General features: G+C 40.5%; 2 protein-coding genes and 1 long non-coding RNA gene across 5 annotated transcripts in view; 2 read left to right on the top strand and 1 right to left on the bottom strand.

The window, feature by feature from the left end:
* The window catches only part of LOC128881475 (uncharacterized), a 70870-nt gene extending 57399 nt beyond the window's left edge, over positions 1 to 13471 (top strand). For both annotated transcript variants that reach the window (XR_008458082.1, XR_008458083.1), the window contains exons 3-4: positions 12164 to 12677; positions 12769 to 13471. This is a non-coding gene — a long non-coding RNA (uncharacterized LOC128881475). The remainder of the gene's footprint in view (positions 1 to 12163; positions 12678 to 12768) is intronic.
* Positions 13472 to 15975: 2504 nt separating this feature from the next.
* On the bottom strand, positions 15976 to 18313 carry LOC128881472 (multiple inositol polyphosphate phosphatase 1). Of its 2 annotated transcripts, XM_054132526.1 has the most exons (9): positions 18175 to 18313; positions 17762 to 17949; positions 17371 to 17681; positions 17173 to 17298; positions 16956 to 17100; positions 16790 to 16890; positions 16591 to 16700; positions 16327 to 16521; positions 15976 to 16246 (listed from the first exon to the last, which is right to left on the bottom strand). In XM_054132526.1, exons 2-9 carry the CDS (start codon positions 17928 to 17930, stop codon positions 16048 to 16050), a joined length of 1356 nt encoding a protein of 451 aa, XP_053988501.1. In that variant the 5' UTR covers positions 17931 to 17949; positions 18175 to 18313; the 3' UTR covers positions 15976 to 16047. The 2 variants fall into 2 exon arrangements, with proteins under 2 accessions (XP_053988501.1, XP_053988500.1); XM_054132525.1 differs by lacking the exon at positions 18175 to 18313 and having other exon boundaries at positions 17762 to 18040.
* Positions 18245 to 20607, top strand: LOC128881474 (protein lin-37 homolog). The gene is made up of 7 exons (XM_054132529.1): positions 18245 to 18600; positions 18696 to 18774; positions 18920 to 19058; positions 19125 to 19343; positions 19608 to 19791; positions 19886 to 20034; positions 20163 to 20607. The coding sequence occupies exons 2-7, from the start codon at positions 18696 to 18698 to the stop codon at positions 20182 to 20184; spliced, it is 792 nt and encodes a 263-aa protein (XP_053988504.1). The 5' UTR covers positions 18245 to 18600; the 3' UTR covers positions 20185 to 20607.
* The last annotated feature ends 135 nt before the right edge of the window (positions 20608 to 20742 follow it).

Genomic DNA, 20742 nt, shown 5'->3' with positions numbered 1-20742 from the left:
CGTGTTTAATTTATTTCTCTATTCATGTCGTGTTTACTATTTTGATATGATTTGATGTTAGTTTCAACGACCAAGAGCATATGCATTAACAAGTTTATCACATTCCGCATCACGAGTTTGAGATTACGTGAAATCATTAGTCAATTTAATAAATGTTCCATGATTCATCAGATTTACCAACTTTAGCGGGGATTATGGCTAATCCCCAGTTTATCACATTCACCGTAACATATATATCGTACATATTTTGTACATCTCGGCAGTACATATCTCACGAACACTCCAAGCACGATTAAACGGAAAAGGAGGAGGTTAAACGGACCAATGATCGTTCGGAAAGCGGAAACGCGTAATTCGAGCCGCGGAGAACGAAGCCAAAAGGCGGTGTTAGCTCTCGAAAATGAACGATAACAACGAGGGGAACTGCGAGACGACGGGCGAGAGGCGAGAACGCAAAACGAATTAGCAGAAAGCGGCCGCGACGCCTACATTTGCATATCAGCGACGGTTTTCCTGTCGTCCCGCGTACCAGAAGAAGACGTGGCTTCCGCCTCCGTGCCCCCAGCCTGCCGGCTTATCTTGCCCCCGAGCACGGCAATGAAAGAACCCCTCGAACGCACCCAACGACTACGTGAATCAAGAAATTTCCCGAACTGGGAAAGAGCGAGATATCGCGGTGAAATCATACTCGACCTCTGGATTTCATTTCTTTGTAAAGCACGCCTCCCTCGCGCGAGGAATAATTTTTTCAAAGCCGAATGAAAGTCGATGCCGGGTCGAGGCGAGGGCAGAACAGGAAAATTTCAATTCCATTCGGAAAGAATACATTCGTCGACGGTTAATAGAAATCCACTTCGATATCTGGCTCTCCAGCTTCCCTACATCCTCCGCCAAATTCGATTTCAATTTTTAGCAGAAGTAGGGTTTCGACGAGGAATTCGAAGAAGATGGGTCAACGATTTTTGTAGGGGAGGGTGGTGGATACTCGATCGTGCGATCGTTGGTAGGATAAGATTTTATTAGGTGCGTTTCGGTTATCTTTCAAAGTAAAATTAATTAAAAGTGAAATTATTTCGAAAACTAAATTGTATCCGACTAAATAATTAGAGATGTATCCATAGAAGGACGCTACCCTTGACTTTCATAAAAATTCCTCGAGGAATTTTTTTGCACGCAGATCGAGCAAGACACCTCCAGATTCCTAAAAACAGTGTTGTACACCGTCTCGAACTTCGCCTTGAATTTTAGAGACCTCCCTTATTCAGAATTTAACGAAGCGCTTGAAGGAGTCGTTCGGAATTCCCCGGGAGGTTTTTCCAGGCACACCGTTTCTTTTTGTTTTTTTTGTTTTTTGGAAGAATAAAAATTGAACGAGAGAATTTCATTTTCTTTTCGAAGAGAATTGTGAACATCGCGAAGTTTCTCATTTGGCGGTCTAAGACGGGGTTCCGGATAAAAGGCCGTCCGGGGGGAACGTCCCGTCTTATCTCATTTTGTGCGGGGAGTATTCGGACTTAGTTGCTTTTTAAGTAAACAATCTATTCGTATACATGGAATAAATTTAAGCGTCGCGAGAGCAACGTCTTGCCTTCTGGTCTCCTCGAGTGAAATCTCTATGTACACCTGTAGACATATTTGTAAAAAAAAAAAAAGCAGAAACAGAAGAGGAACAAGCATTAGACAGTAGACTCGCACTATAAACGAATCTTTCTTGCATATCGCACAAAATAAATACTGTTCATAAAATAAATTGTAAATCGCTCCCTCGGATAACAAAAATATTCTTGCTTTTATATTTCCGAAACGAAGAGATGGCTTCTCCTTAACTCTCTATCACGCTCTCACAGGCGTTAACGATCTACAAATTACACGATCCACGATCGAAAATGCATATGTACATTCTCTTTCTTCCGTAAAAGCGGAAGAATCTAATTTCTCCACGTTGCAGTTGCAGAAACGATTCGAACGTCTCCCAGACGTCTCGGTGGCTCGCGCCTCGAAGGATTCGTATGGAAACGTGCTAACTCTGCACGCGAAAACACGGAGAACCGGAAGCCGGCTTATTTGCATTGCCTCTGTGCGTTCCACCGCGAGAACACATAGCCGTATCTTATACATAATGCTCGCTCGCATGCGTGGCAAGACGAAGCGAGGAACGGGTGGCCTCAACATTCAACGACCGACGTCTACCCTCACCCATCCCTTTTCCCTTCCAGGGAAAATCGCTGGATCGACTAGAGACGCCCCTGATGGCTTCCTCGTAAAAAAGCAGAAAACGACCGTCCATAAAACTATAACCATCGAAACGAGGAACACGAAGTGCTATTAATTTCTGATACTTCCCATTTCTTCTGCGCTGTATTATAACCGTGTTCCTATAAATTAATCGTTTGTTTGGCTATCTCCGCCGAAGTAAACAATCCAAATCATGTCAATCGCGCGTTAAGGGGGTAGTTCGTTCCTTTTACCAGTTTCGAGGCAACTCGCAGACGAAGCAGTTGACGCGAACTTTTCGAAATTCAGTACTCTCGTTTATGCATTCATACGTAAGATTCTGTAAAACTTACAAGCGTCCCGGTTGAGTAGAGCTCGTTTTATACAATGTTTAGCATTCCACTCGGTGGAGATTCATAGAAAGAGTCAAATCGGTGACATTGTCCATTCTTTCTTTTTTTTTTAAGCCTCTCTCCAAAATAAGCGATGACTCAGGTTTAGGAGCAATTTAGTGAAACCATTCTCTAAAAAGAGATAACAAAGAGGTAAGCGGTTCGGATATTACGCAAAGAAGCTGGAATATACAAACGAAACGGACAAAGTGCCGGAGAACTTAGCCGTTAGCGGTTGCCGAGAAATTTCGGACGAGAAAGAGGAATATTTTTCTGTAAGTAACATCCCCAGACATTCTGAAGCACCCGCCGCTTTAGAAACAGACCTTTGGTGATGCGAGGCACAGGGGGAAAAGCATCCCCCGCTGGAACTGCCATCTCAAGAAAAATATGCAGCTCAAAAGAGCTGGAAACACGGCGCGGCAGGTGAACTTTTAAGCCGTTGTTATTATTTTAGTTTCGTTTCATGAAACGGACGAGTAAATGTAAATCGTACGCGAAATTTCACGCGTTGGACGCGATTTCTAAATGAAGAATATTCAGCTACCTCCACCTATTGTTTAGTTCGACCCTGGAACGTTACTTAGCAGCAGGAAAATTAAGCCGTGCCCGCAATTGCTAGGTTTCGATTTAATTTTCATATTACAACACCCGTTATTAATTAGAGGAGCAATTAGATGCACGATTACGCGATAGCGAAGTTTCGCCCGACGGAGCTTCGATTACGCGTCCGGAATCCACTAGTTTCGAGTTTCCCTCGAGGCTGAGAGCCGAGGCGGGCTCGGAATCGTCGGAAAAATTTTCGGTCGAACCCAAGAACCGAGCGATGAATAACGTTCGCCCGTGTCTGGAAAGCACAATGTTTCACGCGCATCGTGGAAATCCCTCCCCCTCGACTATAACCACATTTTACTAATTCTTTTTTTCGTCCCCCTCCAGTCCTTGCCTCCCTCGACGAGTCCACGAAGCGGCTGTATTTTTCAGCAATAAACAACGGAAACTTTTATCCCGGCGTGATATACAACGGGACAAGCTGAACGGTGCCCGCCTCTTTCGAAATACTTTATGAAAATACCTCACACCTTTTCAGTTTTCTTCCGAGCATCCGAGTCTAACGTTGAACGCCACCGAATCGAATATTTTAGGAATCGTTCCGTAGTTAATTCCTAATGGTTTGTTTCTTTTAATCGCTCGCTCGGGGTTAGGATTAGTTATTCAATGTCTATCGGTCTTTAAATACAAGCGGGAAAATACATCAGTTTAAGGTGGTAGTTGTCCTATCCAAAATTCAAGAATTTTTGTTTTATTTACCAGCTTTAATTCTAGGATTTAATTAGTACCTACATTTTATTTCTTGTTATGTATGAAACTAAGTTTTTCTCTTTCTTGTGACTTATATATGAAAGAACTTTAGATCCTATTCCATTTTTCAAGACGTTAAAGTGATCTACTTTGATCTTTAAAATGACGTTGGATTCGTAAAGTAAAGTGGCCTTAAAATTAAAAAAGTAGCGGCTGTACCCTTCACTTTACGTTACTGTTAGCAATGAATCTTTAAATCCTCTATATTTCGTTATTACAAAGACGTCATCCACCAGGAAACGACGAAATACGGTTTCGGTGACGCATGCGAATTCGACGAGGCTGGCGACGCGAAATATCCTCTTGTTTTTCCTCGCATTATTTGCCAGCGGTTCGTAAATAATTCAAACGCATGGGCGCCACGCGAACAAGAGTCCAATAAAATCACACGATAATTCGCTCTTCGACGACGAAGGGTTTATTCTTATTCGAGACGCACTGAATTTTCTCAATTTCCTTCGCGCGACTGGAAAAAAGAAACGGTCGAACGTCTATTTTCGAATGCCGGGATATCTTCCCCGACGTCTCGAAATTACTCTCCTATCTCCGGCCGCGACGATGGCGTCGCGCCGCCAATGTGGCCGTATTTGAAATTCATGAATCTATCGACAGCGGGACGCGTCGGTTTAAAATTCCAATCATATTCAAAATAAATAATCAAATATGCATTTTATTGGGGCTATATCGTCGACGCGCCCGTATTTATATTACATTCATGTCTGTTTAATTGGAAATGGTGTCTGACGCTTGGTCCGTGTGTTTTTCCCTCCTCCCGATATTCGTTGCAATAACAAATTTCAACAAGTCGACGGGGTAATTTCGAAAAAATGATTACGCGACTCCGATTCGAATATTCAATCGATTACGTGACACTGGATTTCGGTACTCAGAATTTGCGTTTCGTTCTGGAGACACAATTCAAACTTGTAGATCAATCGTTCGATAGTAAATTCAATCGTCGGTCGCGAACGAGGCTCGATATTTTTATTATCTAATTAATGTAATTAACCTCGTAGGCACTCGTGATTTTCTTCAAAGCTCCTGCGATTTTTTACTGTTATTATTTTACTTGTTTCGCTCCTAGAATTTTTTTTTCTCGAAACACGTTCCGAATTCCCTCGAATCGTCTCCACCGAGAGAGACGGAAAAAAAGTTCCTCCTGAGGGGTGAGAGTTTGAAGAGGTGGTGTGGGGGTGGGAAGAGTCAGTTTCCATCAAAGGGACGATCCCCGTCCCTTTTGCAAAGGGATCTCTCGACGTCCCTCGACAGACTTCGAGATCGAACAATCGCAACCCCTCGAGCCTCGAACGCGAAAAAGCGCGACGTAGTCGCGAGGGGTGGTGGCTCGTTAAGCTGGAAATTATCAGATAATTAATATGCAACTCGTCGACTGCACTCCCTCCCCCGCCCTCCCTCCTTTCACCCCTTTACCACCCATCGACGTACGTGAACCTTCCCGTTCGCTCCGGTAAACCAAGTCAATACATAACGCAATTACCTGGCAAGTGGATGGAGGATGCCTCCGTCGGTGCATCAACCTAGGCGTTAACGCACCCCCTGGAAACCACATGCACGTGCAGCTGCACACACAGGATGGAACGTCATTATTCCGACGATTCTGCGCGTTGCCTCAAGGGAGGATCGCGAGGGTCGTGGACGAAATTCGAAACGAAACAGGAAATATTTTGACCCGGGTGAAACCGAACACCGCGAAATAGAAAGTGAGAGAAATTTACGTTCGGGGTTGGGTACCTCGAAGGCTGAGTGTCTAGGTTTATGCGAACTTACTTGCAAACTTCTATTTACAGTTCCTATATTAAACATATAAATTATATCGTATTTAGTGTCACGTGAAATATTTGTACACTCGATAGAAAAAGGTATCTTTAAGCCTAGTCACTTGTTTGATTACAGTAAATGTCAAGGGTGTCACGTAAGGGATCGTGAATAATCATAAATTCTATCGTTTCGTTTTTGGTACAATCACGTATCTTTGTGGTATATCTATATGCGTTCTATATATTACGTTGCAATTTCTAAATAAATATTTCATCTTTCCCCTCGACGTTTTGGTAATTTACTAAAATTATGAAACCCAAGAGACTCCGAATGAAATATTTATATTTTTAAATATTATTATTATTATGATGCTATTTTACGAAACGTATCACGCGCACGTTTTGCATACGTTTTTCATATAAGCATCCACCGTGATCGCATAATATCCGCAGTCCAACGATGTAAAATATTATTTGTTTAAATTTAATCGAAATTTTAGGTAATCACGGAAAGTTAATCGGTTCGATTACGACACGAGTGCTATATAAACATCGATGTACAAGTAGAATACACGAAAAGTACATGTTTTTAAAGGTACAATTCGTGACGATCGCCGAGGAAAGAAATTTTTGTTTAATTTAATTCAGATTCCTCTTTGTAACCAACGAGCCGGAATCATTAAGCGGAACTCGTCTGGTTTCGCATTTTTCCAGACACGCAGAGGCACTGGGAAACGCGTTCACCCGTCGAGGGTAGTGTCGCTAATTCAAGAAATAATTATACGACTGCAGCGAAGCCAGAATACGGCGCGAGTAATTACCGAATAGCTACGCAAGCACGCACCTGCGTGCCTCGATTGAAGGCCCGGTTTCCTAAAGGGTGGTAAACAGGGATCCCCGATCGATGAATGCGCGCAATCCAGTCGAGGAGACCGCTCTTAACCGTCCTGCTTATCGACTTGTTTTAATTCGTTCCTTTCCTTTTCTTTTTCTTTTTTTTTTTTTTTCAACCACGCAATTAGAGTAATCGAGGGCCCTCGTTGTTTTCGTTTCGCCAAGACCTCGAGTCTCTCGCAGGGGATAGGTTCGATTTGGATGGAATCGAATGGGTGAGGACGTCTTTCGTCTAGTCGACGAAATTATTGAGACTCCTATCGTTTGCTGAATTTCTGCTGAAAATTGGAAACGACGATTCGACGTTTCGCTCGACGACTCGAGCGAGTTTCCCCGGTACGTATTTAGTCGTGTGCATTATATGGTGTAACCGTGGAAATTGTTTTGCTTTCCTTGCAGAAATTCGAATCGTCGATGTAGCATAATTCGACGACTCGCTCTGTGACACCGCGACGAACGTTCGTGACTTCAAAGATGTATTTAATCTCTTTTATCGGCGCAATTGTGGGTTAGGCCTGAACAAAGAAAAATCTGCTGACGAAAAATACGTATTATTAAATGTAATATTAAACCTAATATTAAATGGAATTTTTTACGTCACGATACGGAAGGTACGTTTCGCATATTTAATGGTAAATTACTTTGCCGCGCTGGATATGACGGTATCAATCACGCCAGGAGGCATTCCGTAAATAGTATAATATCATAAGTGACTCCGCAGGCAACAATCAAGTGGTTTCGAGCAATTAGTCCCCCACATACGATCCATTTACCAAAGGGAATATGGAATGGAATAGAACGGGATATACCCTACTACGAATGAGATGAACGTGCTAATTAAATTTGTGAGAAATTGGCCTATTAATTTCAGAGCAAACTCGTTCGTGGTTACCTTTTAAAATCCATATTAAGCTCGAAGTTGAATGCTTTAGATTTATGTCATTTTGAATTCGCGTGCCATTCTCTCAACCGCGATTATTTAATGCGTCATTACACCGGTACCAAAGGTAATCGTAACGAGAAAATTAATGTTGAGTAGGGACGCGCGCCTGAGGTGACTGGCGTGTCTGACCATTGTTGGCTGACTCTACTTGCGCTGCTGTTACCCGCTGTAAGTAGAAATAGCGAACAGTAGTCAGACTATTTGTACGTCGTATTTTATCTGAAAAATTTTCACGATCAATTTTCTCAACGACACCTCGTACGAACATACTTCATCGCATACTTCTAACGTTCTAACCCAATTATTGTATAAGGGATACCTCCCTTAAAAATTCCCCGATACTACAATAACAATAATATACACTATGCGCATCCCTAATAACTAGACCGCAGATATTTATGCATTTATGGCAAGCGATAATGTAGGAAAACGTTCGAGTTCGAGTTCGTTCGATTGCATAAATACACCCTATCGTCCGCCGCCATTATTCACCCTTAACACGAACGCACACAATAAGGACGCCCTGATTCTCGTTTAATATCAATCAGTCGAGAATCGGTGGTTTATCGGCGGATGTCGGTGGGGTCCAAGGTTTCCCCGATAAAAAAAAGACGCACGACTATATGAAACAAATAAATTGATGGACATCCGTTGGATGCGCGTTGATACGCCGATACGGTTGACTTTAGCGGGCCGTGTAAGCGATATTGCTCGGCTGATAGATGCGCGAACCGTAGCCGCGATATCGCGTACAATACGGGATGATAGATGCCGCGTATTTAAGCGAGAGAATACGGATACGTGCGCTGCCTCGAGTAAGATACCTTTTTATAGGCGATCATTGATTCGCCGGGATACGGTATCGAAAGCCCGTAAAAATGGATTTACGGCCGCCGCGAATGTAACACCCCTCCAGGAATCGCGGAGTCGAGGTTAATCGCGTGTTTCTGTTTCACCTTTTTTAACAAAAATCGAAAAGGTACTAAAGCATGGAGATCCGAATGAAAGTACGGCTTATCTTCTAAACATTTTCCCTCTATTTTCTATATATCTAGTTCCGAGTGTTCTGACCTCTTTTATTTTATTTTTCACGTTATTTTTACGTAAGGCGAACTTACGAATCAAACGTGACCGAAAACGTTTGTACCGAGGAGGAAGGCTCGCAGGACCAAAATGGCGCAATTAAGGGGTTAACCTATCCCACCTACTAACTACCATTTAATCCGGTCGTTGGCCCCAATTCGCTTTCCTCCACCCCCTGATCAATCCATTGTCTCCTTTCCTTCGCCTACGTTATTAACCTATTTCATCCTACCCTCATCCCCTAATCTCTTCCATCGTTTTACGATCGCCTGTACAACTTCGAGCAGTCACCGTCGGAATCCTTCCCGTCATCGTTTCTGTATTAATAAAACGCGGTTACGTACGTTTATTGCCGCCTCCCGAGGGAACTGTGAAAGCGATCGCGACAAAACTTGGAGCGTATATGTTGCATACACGATATAACAAAATTCGTAGCCACGGGGTGAATCGTGGGAGGCATCGGCCCTGTAATATTCGATATTTTCGCGCGGCGTTGCTTTTGTAGCAAAAATCCATATGAGAACAAGTGCCGGGAATGAAATTTTGAGGAATTTTTGCTGCGTATACATTTTCGCCAGGATCGATACTAACCGAGATATCGACCTTCTTAAACGGTCCGAACTCGAGGTGTTTCGCTCTTTCGAGAATATTTTTCGGGTAATAATTGTTATATTTATTTGGGAGATGTGGATAGTTGCGTTCTCTTGGGGAAACTACGAATTAAAATTTATAAGTGGAGATAAAAAAAAAAAGCGGTGGCACCGGTTGCCGCCTATCAGGGGCTTCGACGCGCTTCGTGAGACATTTAAACATTCCACGTTGAATGAAACACCCTGTACATTTTCATCCATCATAATATAGCACTATATTTTATAGGGACGCATCAATTTATTCGGTAGCCTATTAAAATCCTTAAATTGAAGTTTCTTTTCTCAGCAGATTTGACGCAACCCGGTCACTGGGGCTGTAGCACTGGTTGCCGTCTATCAGGGGCTGTAGCACTGGTTCCCGCCTATTAGGGGCCAACGTCCGCGCGCCTAATAGCTGGCAGCCAGTGTTACAGACCGACTAGCGGTACAATCTTTACGCGACATGGTATAGTAGGTCGATCAATTTGTCTAAACAAATGCTACATATCTCATTATGAATAAAAATAAAGAAGGTCTCATTTAAAAAAAGAAATCTACTCTGCTCTCTACTCTCTGAAAACTAAGAAATCACAGTAATCTACTACATTCTACATACATTACGAATAAAATGGTCTATAGATGCACAACATTCGCAGTCTGGTTATCGAGTTACACGCAATTATAGCGTTCTAAAATAAGTTTCAACAATACCATACCGTCCCAGAGAACTTGGAGTTAATTCAGCCAGCGAAACGTATTATCGGATTTTGAGTGAAGTTCCACCTTGCCATGCCAGCGACGCTCTTTACACAGGAGGATTAGCGAAACGAGACAACCAACGGGAACACGTTCGATTGGGACAGGATCTCTATAAGCTCACGCGACCATGCGTAAACGTCATCCCAAATGTAGGCTGAAGAGCGTGTTTAACTCCGTTCAGCCGTGTAACCGCATTGACTCCGATGCACGTGCGATGCATTATGATGCATTATCCAAGGAGTCGATAGCTAAATGTCTTGGATAATGGGAGATGTTAAACTCTCGCGTAAAGTTCGCGATTCCCTCGAAACCCGCCTACAACGAAATTATTCGGAAAAAGCTAGATCGAATACTACCGCAACTTTCGTACTGATACGCATTTATGCAATAAATTATTTTATTTGAAGAAAAATGATATTTCCACGTGTCTTACCCGAAAGAGAACTCGCAAAGTTTGCATGATATATACGTGATTGCATCATGTAAACATCTACAATTCCCTATTAGAGTTCTTTTGTCATAACAATAAATGAAGCACAAGGGTACTTAAATTTGTATATACGACTCGATTTAAGTTCAGATAATTTTTCACACGGATCATTATATGTCGGACCTTCGAAAACGGGACAATTCAAAAAACCAATTTCTTTCATTAGCAAATCCAAAAGATACAACAAAAAATATCGTATATTCCGAAGTTCTACAAATGTCACAGTACAATGAATCCAAATTGTACTATATAATATAAACGATTATATCGATACTATAAAATCTAAATGATTACAATACACGTTACAACGATTGGAAGACAAAACGTTGATTTAAAGTTCCGTTCTTCGTCCGTGCAATAAATAAACGGTTCCTACATAAGGGTAATAAACATTTGTCCAATTTTCTTCAACTAGAATTCAGGAATAGAAGCGTCTGTTACATGGTACGTCCAAGATAATGCAAGAAAATATACCCTCGCAATTAAGTTATTTACACAGTTTTAAATTACAGGTTTTTCCTCACATTTACCTTCTACTACGAATCCCCGCTTCCCAGTGGTCGTGGGAAGACATTCCCCATAGCGCTCTGCGTTATTTGCCTCGCAAAATGGTTATCCTGAAACACGAGAGACTCGCTAGTCCAGCTTAAAAGTGAAAAATATACCTTAACAATGCGTAACAAAATGTTTCGTTGATCCTTCCCCCTACAAATTTTACACTAACGAAAATGGAAAAAAGGTCAATTTTACATCTATCCCCCTCCCTATGTACGACGCAACCGCGTCCGAAAATGTCAATCAAATTCTCGTTATCATTGTAAAACAAAATTGTCCCAGGTGAGACGCGATAACAGAAAATTTCGGTTACACGTGAAATTTTCAATAACGGGTTATGAAAGACGAAACAATGCCAACGTCGAAAGGAATGCTTTTAATAAAACGTTCGTTCAATTTTAATAAAACAAGGGGGCATGATGCGGGAATTGTGTCGACACGGGGAGATCGTTTTTACCAACAATCCGATGGCATTAATAAAAGGAATTTTAACAGAACGTTCGACATGCTGGAACGAAATTTTCGATAAATCATCGAACGACAATAGGACCATCGTTTACGAAGGTTGTAACAAAATTTATGGCGCGTCCCAGCAGGTTGTAATTCTCGCAATCCGCAGTCAGAGGGTTAAAGGGTGTTCATTAATAGTTACAAAGCGTCTCTATCAATAGTTACAGCGTAACGACTTGGCTCATCAAATAGTCATTAAATCTGTCCGTTCAGCCCTTGTCACGTTCTCGGTGGGATGCAATCCTGAAACGAAGTTCTCGCCTCGAATATTCCTCGACCACGGTTGTTCTTCAACGAACAACGGACCACGCTGAAACTCGACTCAATTATACATTCGGCGTACTTTCATCGCTGTACCTTCATCTTCCACGTGGTCCCGTTTCTAATTAAAACGAACTTCCCCCTTTTCTTGCTCACTCTCACTCTCTCTCTCTCCCTCTGCTCGAAAGATTTTTCCCTCGGTGTGTAGTTTTCTCCGCTCTAGTTGAGAGGAGATGTATCTTGATCTAAAAGTGAATCGAAAGGGAGGAAATTAATCGTAAACATTTTTGTAGGTGAAATCTAGGAGGCCTAGAAGGTACCAGGCTCGGCTTAGGGGGTGCTACAGAGTACTGGGCTTCCGAATGTCTTCCATTTCGTTCGTGTCTCCGTTGAACGCAGCGAAGAGCTCCAGTCAGGTGAATCGAGGCGTTGTTCCATGGAAACTGTAGCAACGGACGAGAGGAAGCTCGCAGAAGGGTTCACGCGTTCAAAAGGGCTAAACGCGACGTGTCACGACCGCCGTTGGCGACGTTCGTTCGTTCAGAAAGCCCAGAAACCCTTCGGGACCCTTCGTTAATGGAGCGACGCGTGATCATTAAAGTGATTGCCGTCGAATCGCGTCGAAATCGTGGAAACTGCGCTGCGTTTTGACACGGTGTACACGTGTCGCTACGTGGGTTCCAATGTGGGCTGCCACCGCGATAATTGAACGTAATGGCGGTAGCGAGGCGTTTAATTTATTTAGGAGTCCGCCGTTCAGAAATTCGAGCGCGTTATCGAACGGGACCTTTCGTTTTCCGCGCGAAGGTAAAACATCTCTTCGCCTTTGCATTCGCATATCTGTAATTCTAGTCAATACTAATCAAAATTCTAATCAATTTCGCGTTTTTATTTCCAGCGACACCGCCGTTACGCGAAAACCAGGCCCTTCAAGGAAGGTTGGACTGCTAATGTGGAACGCGCGTCACGCTTTAGCGCGTGCAGTTTAGCAGCGTCGAACATTAAACTGCAGCGAGCCAGTTCATCCTGCCGGTAGTTTATCGTTGCAGGATTTCCTCCTTTCGTCGTTTGCCCGCCGCGGCCTAATGGGAACATTTACACCGAAGGACTAAACCGCTTCTGAACCCGACGTTGAAGCATTACAAGGTACCCGTGAAAAATCGATAGCCCGTATGGCTGTTGCTGCGCTTGAAACGAAGAATTATTCGACGTTACTCGCTCCTCCGTTTTTCGAGCACAATGCATCCGCGAATTATTCGATTATTAAGCTAGGCGTCTAGTCTAGCGAGAAACAAGCTTACTTTCGAAAACGTTTTTCTCGGCTTCTTTATTAAATATTACAATTAGAAATTTGTCTCGTACCAATATCAGGAGTAGAATACTTCTACCTAGAACTTCGCCGTGGTCGCTAAGTTTTCAATCATTTAAGACCGACGGAATTAACTCCCTGTTTTATTAAGTGCAAGTGCAAATATTTCATAAAAAAATGTCTATATTATTTGAAAGTTGAAAATGAAGAAGCTTCTCCTCTTCTTCGGTCAGAAGACATGAACGTAAGTACATTATTACTTTACGTTTAATTTCACCCGTGTCATCCTGGTCACGACCGACACAAATTGCGCCAATCATCTTACCACGTATCGACGTGTAATACAATTACAATTAAATCTATCATTCTCATTGTTTATTTAAGTTTCTTAAGTTCCAACAGCTGGAACACAGCATGCCAGCGTGTCCGCCATGCGTTTACCACGGCAAGACGAATCTGAAGTGAATAGCCCCAGGAATACGTGGAAGCAGATGGAAACGTTGGGTCTGAATTTTATGTACTCCTGCGATGCACAAGGAGAGAGGACGGCAGGAAAAACGCCGCAAGGCTTCCGGTGGCAGCCGAGCAGCAGCCTCGGGATTATAATAATTCGCGTCACTGCGTCCAATTTCAATTTACCTCTGGCCAGGCGGAATGCATCGCGCGGGGCGCCGCGACTACTTCGTTAACCGCGCCACCGGCGTGCTCGGTGTCCCGAATCATCGTTTTTCCAGTTTATAAGTACCTAGCGACGATCAGCTCTCGCGAAAGAAATCGAAAACCTTCGAATATCGAGTTGGAATTATCCCCCAAACCGCTTGCCCTTTTATCGTTGCGAAATCGAGGATACCCTGCCCTCAATCGGGTTCCCATTCCGTTGCTGGTGGTATTCATTTCTTAGCATTTAGGTCTGAGTTAGGTTTGGGTTAGGCTCCTTAGGTCTTATCGAACCGAACAACTGCAGAAAGATTTAATGTCTGGCGTCTACCTAAATCATGCATACACTCTTTCAAGACAAGTTTAACAAACTCCGCGCGTCCTCGATTAAAATTATTTTTCCGTTTAAGAGAATACGAAGTCTTAACCCCCCTTATACGCGCCTCATCGTCGCCCGAAGTTGAAATATTTCCGCTTAAAACCGCCTATAAGATTCGACTTCCGTGGAAATCCACTTTCGACCCGAGCAGACCCTTCCGCGTTTCGTTCCCTGCGGTGGTTACCGTTGAAACGAGAAAGTCGCAACGTTTGCAGTTGAATTTTCGAAGGAGCACGACCGAAGGTGGCTTCAATCTTCCCTGGTCGCCCGAGGGGGCCGTCTGGACCAGGGGCAAGCGTCGATGCATCGCCGTTCCGCGTGCGTATATCTCATATTTATATCGTCAGCCTTGTCGCTTTGGATTATGGCTCCAACCGTATATATCGAGAATGCCAGACGTATACCCATTTCTCACCGAGAACCTTTTTCATTATATATTTCATAACGTTCGATGATCTACGCCTCCATCTGCAAAACGATCGTCTCCGTCGTGGGATGCTCCCTCTTCTAACCGACAGCAATACCCCCGTTGTATTCAACAGCTGCGGAAGCAAAAGGAAGGAGAAGAAAGGAGACGAGCAAAGCGAAACGAGGACGCGCGAGTGCTCGAAAGAGATAGAGAAATTCCATCGTAAAGCATCACGCGGAGGCAGTGATTTGCGACTGGTCCTTCGGGTATTTCCGTGGCTCCGATAAAATAAATTGTTGTTTCCTCTTGAGAATTCGAGGACGAACTCCGCGCTCGCGAATGCCCCGAACAATATCGTTAGTACCTTCGGGTCGAAGGGAGCTGGTTTTCGCCAAGCCACCCCAGTCCACCTTCTTTCTACGCCTCTCCTTCGACCGTCCAACCCTGAAATTTATGATACGTCGTGCATTTATATTCCCACACCTTCCATAAATTGTACTTAACGCGCGTGTAAGTGGCTGCACTTTTGTTCATAGATTCCTACGAGCGTCAGATTTATGCCCGCGTACGTGCCGTGATTCGACGCTCCAGACACGGTAGAAGCGAGAGTCGAAAATTCCCTGTGGCACCGCTAGTTTACGTGCTCGCCGTGCCCTTGGACGCCTATCGCGCCCAGCTCTGCAGATATTCGACGAAAGGACCGTTTTTAGGAAGTCCTGTTTCGGGTAAACTTAACAATTCTACATTTATCAATCGCCTGAACGGAATTCTGCGAGCTGTAAGTACTAACTTACTAACTTTACTAACATTCGCACTATCAGATTGTTAAGAACAGTGCTAAACTATTAGAGCTTTCTTGTTACATCTTCTAGCATAAAGCTGAACTATTTATTAAATAAATACAGCGTTGCGTTCGCGAATATGATTCTATTCGCAACGTAATCGGCTCTGTGGTAGCTAACGCCCACGACGTTTTATATTGGGGAAATTTCAGAGCCAAGTATGAGAGAAGTGACAGTATCGACAAGCGACGCGTATCGATATTGTATCTACGTTGCACCAACGATGCACACCCTCTGACAGGGATTACCGATTACCGATCACCATTCGGTTATATGTCACTCGGATTATTCTACATCGGTAAAACCTACGCGGTAAGCCCTCAATGTACAAATACAATGTACCGCGTGCTCGCTGTGCTCTAAAACGCTCGTGGTGTTCAACCCTATACACGCGTAAAAAATCTGCATAAGCAAATGAATTGGGCCGGAACTCGGAGAATCTGTACATCTGTATTTAATGTATTTCAAATATTGTGACCAGATATAGGATAGATTATTCTATTTAAACGTACTAGAAAAATAGTTGTTTATTTGTATAATTTACAAAGATGACTAAAAGTTCATTTCTCTCGTTAAATACTTTATGATTCCGCATCTTTTTCGAATTGCGTGCTTTCCTCTTCGATGCTACACATTGCGTCGAACTGACACTCTACTTCGTGATCGGGATATAGCGCCCTCATAGTAGATAACGGACACGGTACATGTAAAGGACACCCTGGGAGATAGAGTGGTCTTTCTTGATGCATAAAAAGGAGACTAGGACCCACAGGTGAACAACTGAAACAAAAATGACACGCATCGAGAATACGATGAAGCATAAATCATCGCATATATACAAAATGATGGTTGATAATTACTTGTATAAAACAAACGCGATGTTAGATGCAAACGCATCAATAATACCGGTCTTCCACGCTCTATCGTCTCCATACAGCGGAAACATATCGTGCATTAGATGCTGATCATCTTGTGCAACTCGCAGAGAAGCCAGCAACTTCAAAATGGTACCCGAATGAGTGAAGTATGCCGATACTAATGGTCCATCATCTGATCTGTGAGAGAATTTACAATTTTAGTTATATACTACTTCACACATTTTTGAAAGAAAAATAAATAATTACGTGACAAAGTCGAACATATTTCTCAATGCAGGACATGCTTGTTCGTAATTTAATTTGTAACCGTAACCGTCGACCCAATATTTTTTTAAATCCTCTGCAAATTCGAGTACCTGAAATATTCATATCTACGATAGATTTCAAAAAAAAAGTGAAACTATTAAAATAATGTAAATTTAAGTATACCATCCTAAAAATTCACCTTCAAATCGTTTAAAGAAAACATTCTACACCATGGTGACTCTATATTTGGATGCCACGCTGTTTCAAATCCGCACATCGTGTACATCAAGGATGCGATTTCTGAAATTTAAATTTCTTATTTCTCGTACTGCCAACCAATATGTATTTAAGTACGTTACGCTAACCGTGATCGACCCTATAACCGATACGCTCCGAAACGTCTTGCAACATCTTGGTATAAATTTCAGTCTGTAAAAACTTTTCATTCTCTATTTGCGCGTCTGGATTTTCGTGCACTTGAAGAAGCCAACGACGACAACGTTTATAAAACTAGAAACTTGAAATAAAATAATTAAGTAACAAGAAATTGATTATCGATTAAAATAGAACATTGAAAATTACTCTTAACACAGGATCCTTGTCTTTTGCATCCGGATACCAAACTTTCTGGCTGGTGTACCTGCCAAATAAACCGGTAGCAAAGTTTTTTGCGCTTTCCTCAGTACGTTGGTTGGCAGTGTATTTGAACTAAAATTTAATGTTAATTTAATATTTATAAAGTATGACAAAAGAATGGAAATGGAGAATATATTATTTTACCCTGTAAGTTTGATTATCGTATTCTTCTGGCATGATTGTAGGAAACCTAGATTGATATCTTTCTGCAAGATCAATCATCTCATTTTCACCTTCCTCTACCAATTTCATGATATTATCCTCTGTAAGGGTGACTTTCCAACCTGCTAATAACGCTGCATCTTCGGCGAAAAGACTTGTTTTATTTCTTTGATAGTTATCTAGAATAATTTTTTGTAATTCTGGCAGTTTTTCAATCATAGGTGTTATGAACTTTGAGCCAGGAAATCTTGTGCCATGTCTCAAAACCAACCATATCTTCTTTGGAACACAACCTAAAAGAAATATTATTTCACATTAATTTATCACGCAACTTGTCATAAATAACAATTAAATAATCGGTCTATGTACATACGTTTATATTCAAGAGGAAAATCATCGTAGTTAGCTATAAATCTATACGGTGTTTTCGTTCCTAATTTACACTTATAATCTTCACTGTACAAAATGCAATTATGCGCAAAGGAAATCGTTAAGCACATGTTTACAATTATAAATATTTGCATGCTTAATAGTAGCTGCATCTCGTAAATATTTATCTATCTGTAATATAAATATTTCTAAAAATTGCGAACGATCAACAAAATTACAAAACAAGTTAGCTTGGAGTTGTGTATGTTGTGATCTGATATTTACTGAACAATAGCTTTTGGTACAATCTTTTAAAATATTTATTTGCTATCTTACAAAACTATAATTAATTGAATATATTCGTAACGTAAGAGCAATGAAAATCGATTTAAAAAGATTAAAAAAGCTAGAACGTACCAATGAGAACCTCGAAAGATTAAACCGATTGAACTGTAGTGAACGATCCAATGGTGAATTGTGCCGTATCTTTGATAAAAACTAGCGCGTGTCATTCAGTATACGAAGTTACTGGAAATTGTTTGGCTTGTGACTTTTCGTAATGATAATTTTGTTATCAAACTAACGTGATAACCTTTATTCGATAGAATTGTGAATAAGACAAAAGTACAATTAAGATTATTTTGTTTTCATTCAATCTCGTCACTCCATCAACTAACCTAGAAAATTTGAATTTTCGATAATATAGAAGCTGTTAGATACATATTAATTTCTCATATTCTCTTTTCGAACAATTATTTTTGAGTAATTCTTTTATTTAAATAGAAAGTATTTTATTTACAAACTATAGTTTGATGTGCAGATGAAATAAAGTGTTTACAAAAGGTATGTTTTTTTTATGGTAAACTCTTATTCTACTATAAAAATAATAAGAGCCATTGAAAGCACTTGTATGATCGTTACTTTTTGTCATATTTTAGATGGGAAAGAAAAGAAATATTCATCCACCTCCTGCTCCGCTTGCTGGACGTGTAAAACTAGAAATAAAAGATGAATTGGGTATTTGAAAATATTTTATTTATATTTACTAATTTTAGTAATAATTATTAATTCATTACAGTTATAATAATTTATTGTATTACATTCATTCTCAAAATAGCTGTATTCTTTGTTATATTATAAACTTGAAATGTACTTTAATTAGGAGACAGCGATGTTCTTGTCGCCAGAGATCGCTTGAAAGGAGCTCTCAGAGAACTGCTTCAACATAGTGATACAGGATCATCTGCAGATTCCAGTGAAGAAAATTCATCGCAAGATTACAAACATCAATTGAAAAAAATGTAATATTGATTGAATATGTACAATTATTTCTGTCTTATGTTTACTAAAGTATCTGTTACTTCTAGTGATAGTATGTACAGAACAAAATCAGTGGGTAATCAACAGACAAGAAAAGTTCGACGTCGCAGACAAGTGCAATTGGATACATCGTTTCACCATACATATGTAATGAAATTATTTGATCGGAGTGTTGATTTAGCACAGTTTCAAGAAGATACACCGCTTTATCCTATATGCAGGGCTTGGATGGCTAATCAACCAAGGAATCCTAATCTTGTTCCAAAGTGAGTAATGCAAGACAATGATGAAGGTTGTATTATATAAATGTTATTCGTTCATTTTGATGCTTGCTCATACATAATCTTAACTGTCTTATTAATGTTATTACATTTTCACATCCATTTATGCTAATATTAACATAACTTTAAAGTATATTACTCGTAAAATACTGTGCAGGAAACCATTTGATTTCTAATTATATATATTAAAATTAAAAAATAGTTGTATATAAAAAAACAACACAATCTATACTTCTATTTACTTTTCAGAGTACGCAGTCCAAGTCCAGAAATAATAAATGAAATTAATATAAGTAATAATATATTGGATACAAATGGAGAAGTTCGCGATGTTTATTATTTGCCGCCTCCATTGCCTTGCGAAGAAGCTATACCTAAAAATCGTATACCTTCGCCAATATCTAGAGAAAAGGAAGAATTAAATTTAGATTATGTAAGATGTCATTTGGATAAATTCACATATGTTATCTGCAAGAGTTCAATCATTAACTATATCGTAATCAATAAATATGCATAATATATTCTAGGACGGACAATCTTTGAAGTCACGAGAAACACTGTTGAGAGAACATAGAAAACATTGGAATTCTGTACGTAAAAAGTGGCATCAGCAAGCGCATAAGAATGAACAACGTTTTGTACAGAGTGCAAATATATTAAATACTATATTTAAAAGGTTTGTACCAAAGATATCGACAGAAGTATATCTAATTTTCAATTGGAATCCTGTAAAAATATTTCTCGGAGTAAATTTTATATTGCAGGACGCATTTTATTATAAAAACATTATTATTTCTGTTTTAGGGCACAATCAGAATTCGAGTAGCCCATCAATGGCAGTACTGATACTGTCGACTACCGTTAACAAAATCTGAGCTTGGTAAGCATAGAACATTTTTGTCAGATTTTTCTACGTACATATTATTTTATACGCTTAATTATACCTGTTGCATACTAATTGTAGAAATATATCTTTTTATTACGGTATAATTAATGTATCGCAATTATGCTACGAACGACTAGTTTATGTAATAAAGAAGTCGCTCGACAAGCAATAATTTATCTTTTTCAATAGAAATTTTTACGAAACAGTGATATGTAGTAAAATTATATTTGATTCTCGATATTATAAATTGCTGTATGCTAACAACAGGTTAATTAATGATTTCTTATTTCGTACACATAATTTGTTTGAATAATAATCTAGAATGTATAAACTATAAAGAATAAATAACAAACTTTCATTACATTACTACTCTTAATAAATCGAAACACTACTTACAATTACTTTATCACGGGTATAAAAAGGAACTTGGAATAGTTTTAATTGCCCAAATACTAAGAGAGGCAGTTTTTAGCATATCGTTACACAGAACGTTAATTC

This window comes from Hylaeus volcanicus, chromosome 8, assembly GCF_026283585.1.
Source record: "Hylaeus volcanicus isolate JK05 chromosome 8, UHH_iyHylVolc1.0_haploid, whole genome shotgun sequence".
Lineage (NCBI taxonomy): Eukaryota > Metazoa > Arthropoda > Insecta > Hymenoptera > Colletidae > Hylaeus > Hylaeus volcanicus.
The sequence above is the reverse complement of the archived record's forward strand: the minus strand, read 5'-3'. Positions and strand labels throughout refer to the sequence as shown.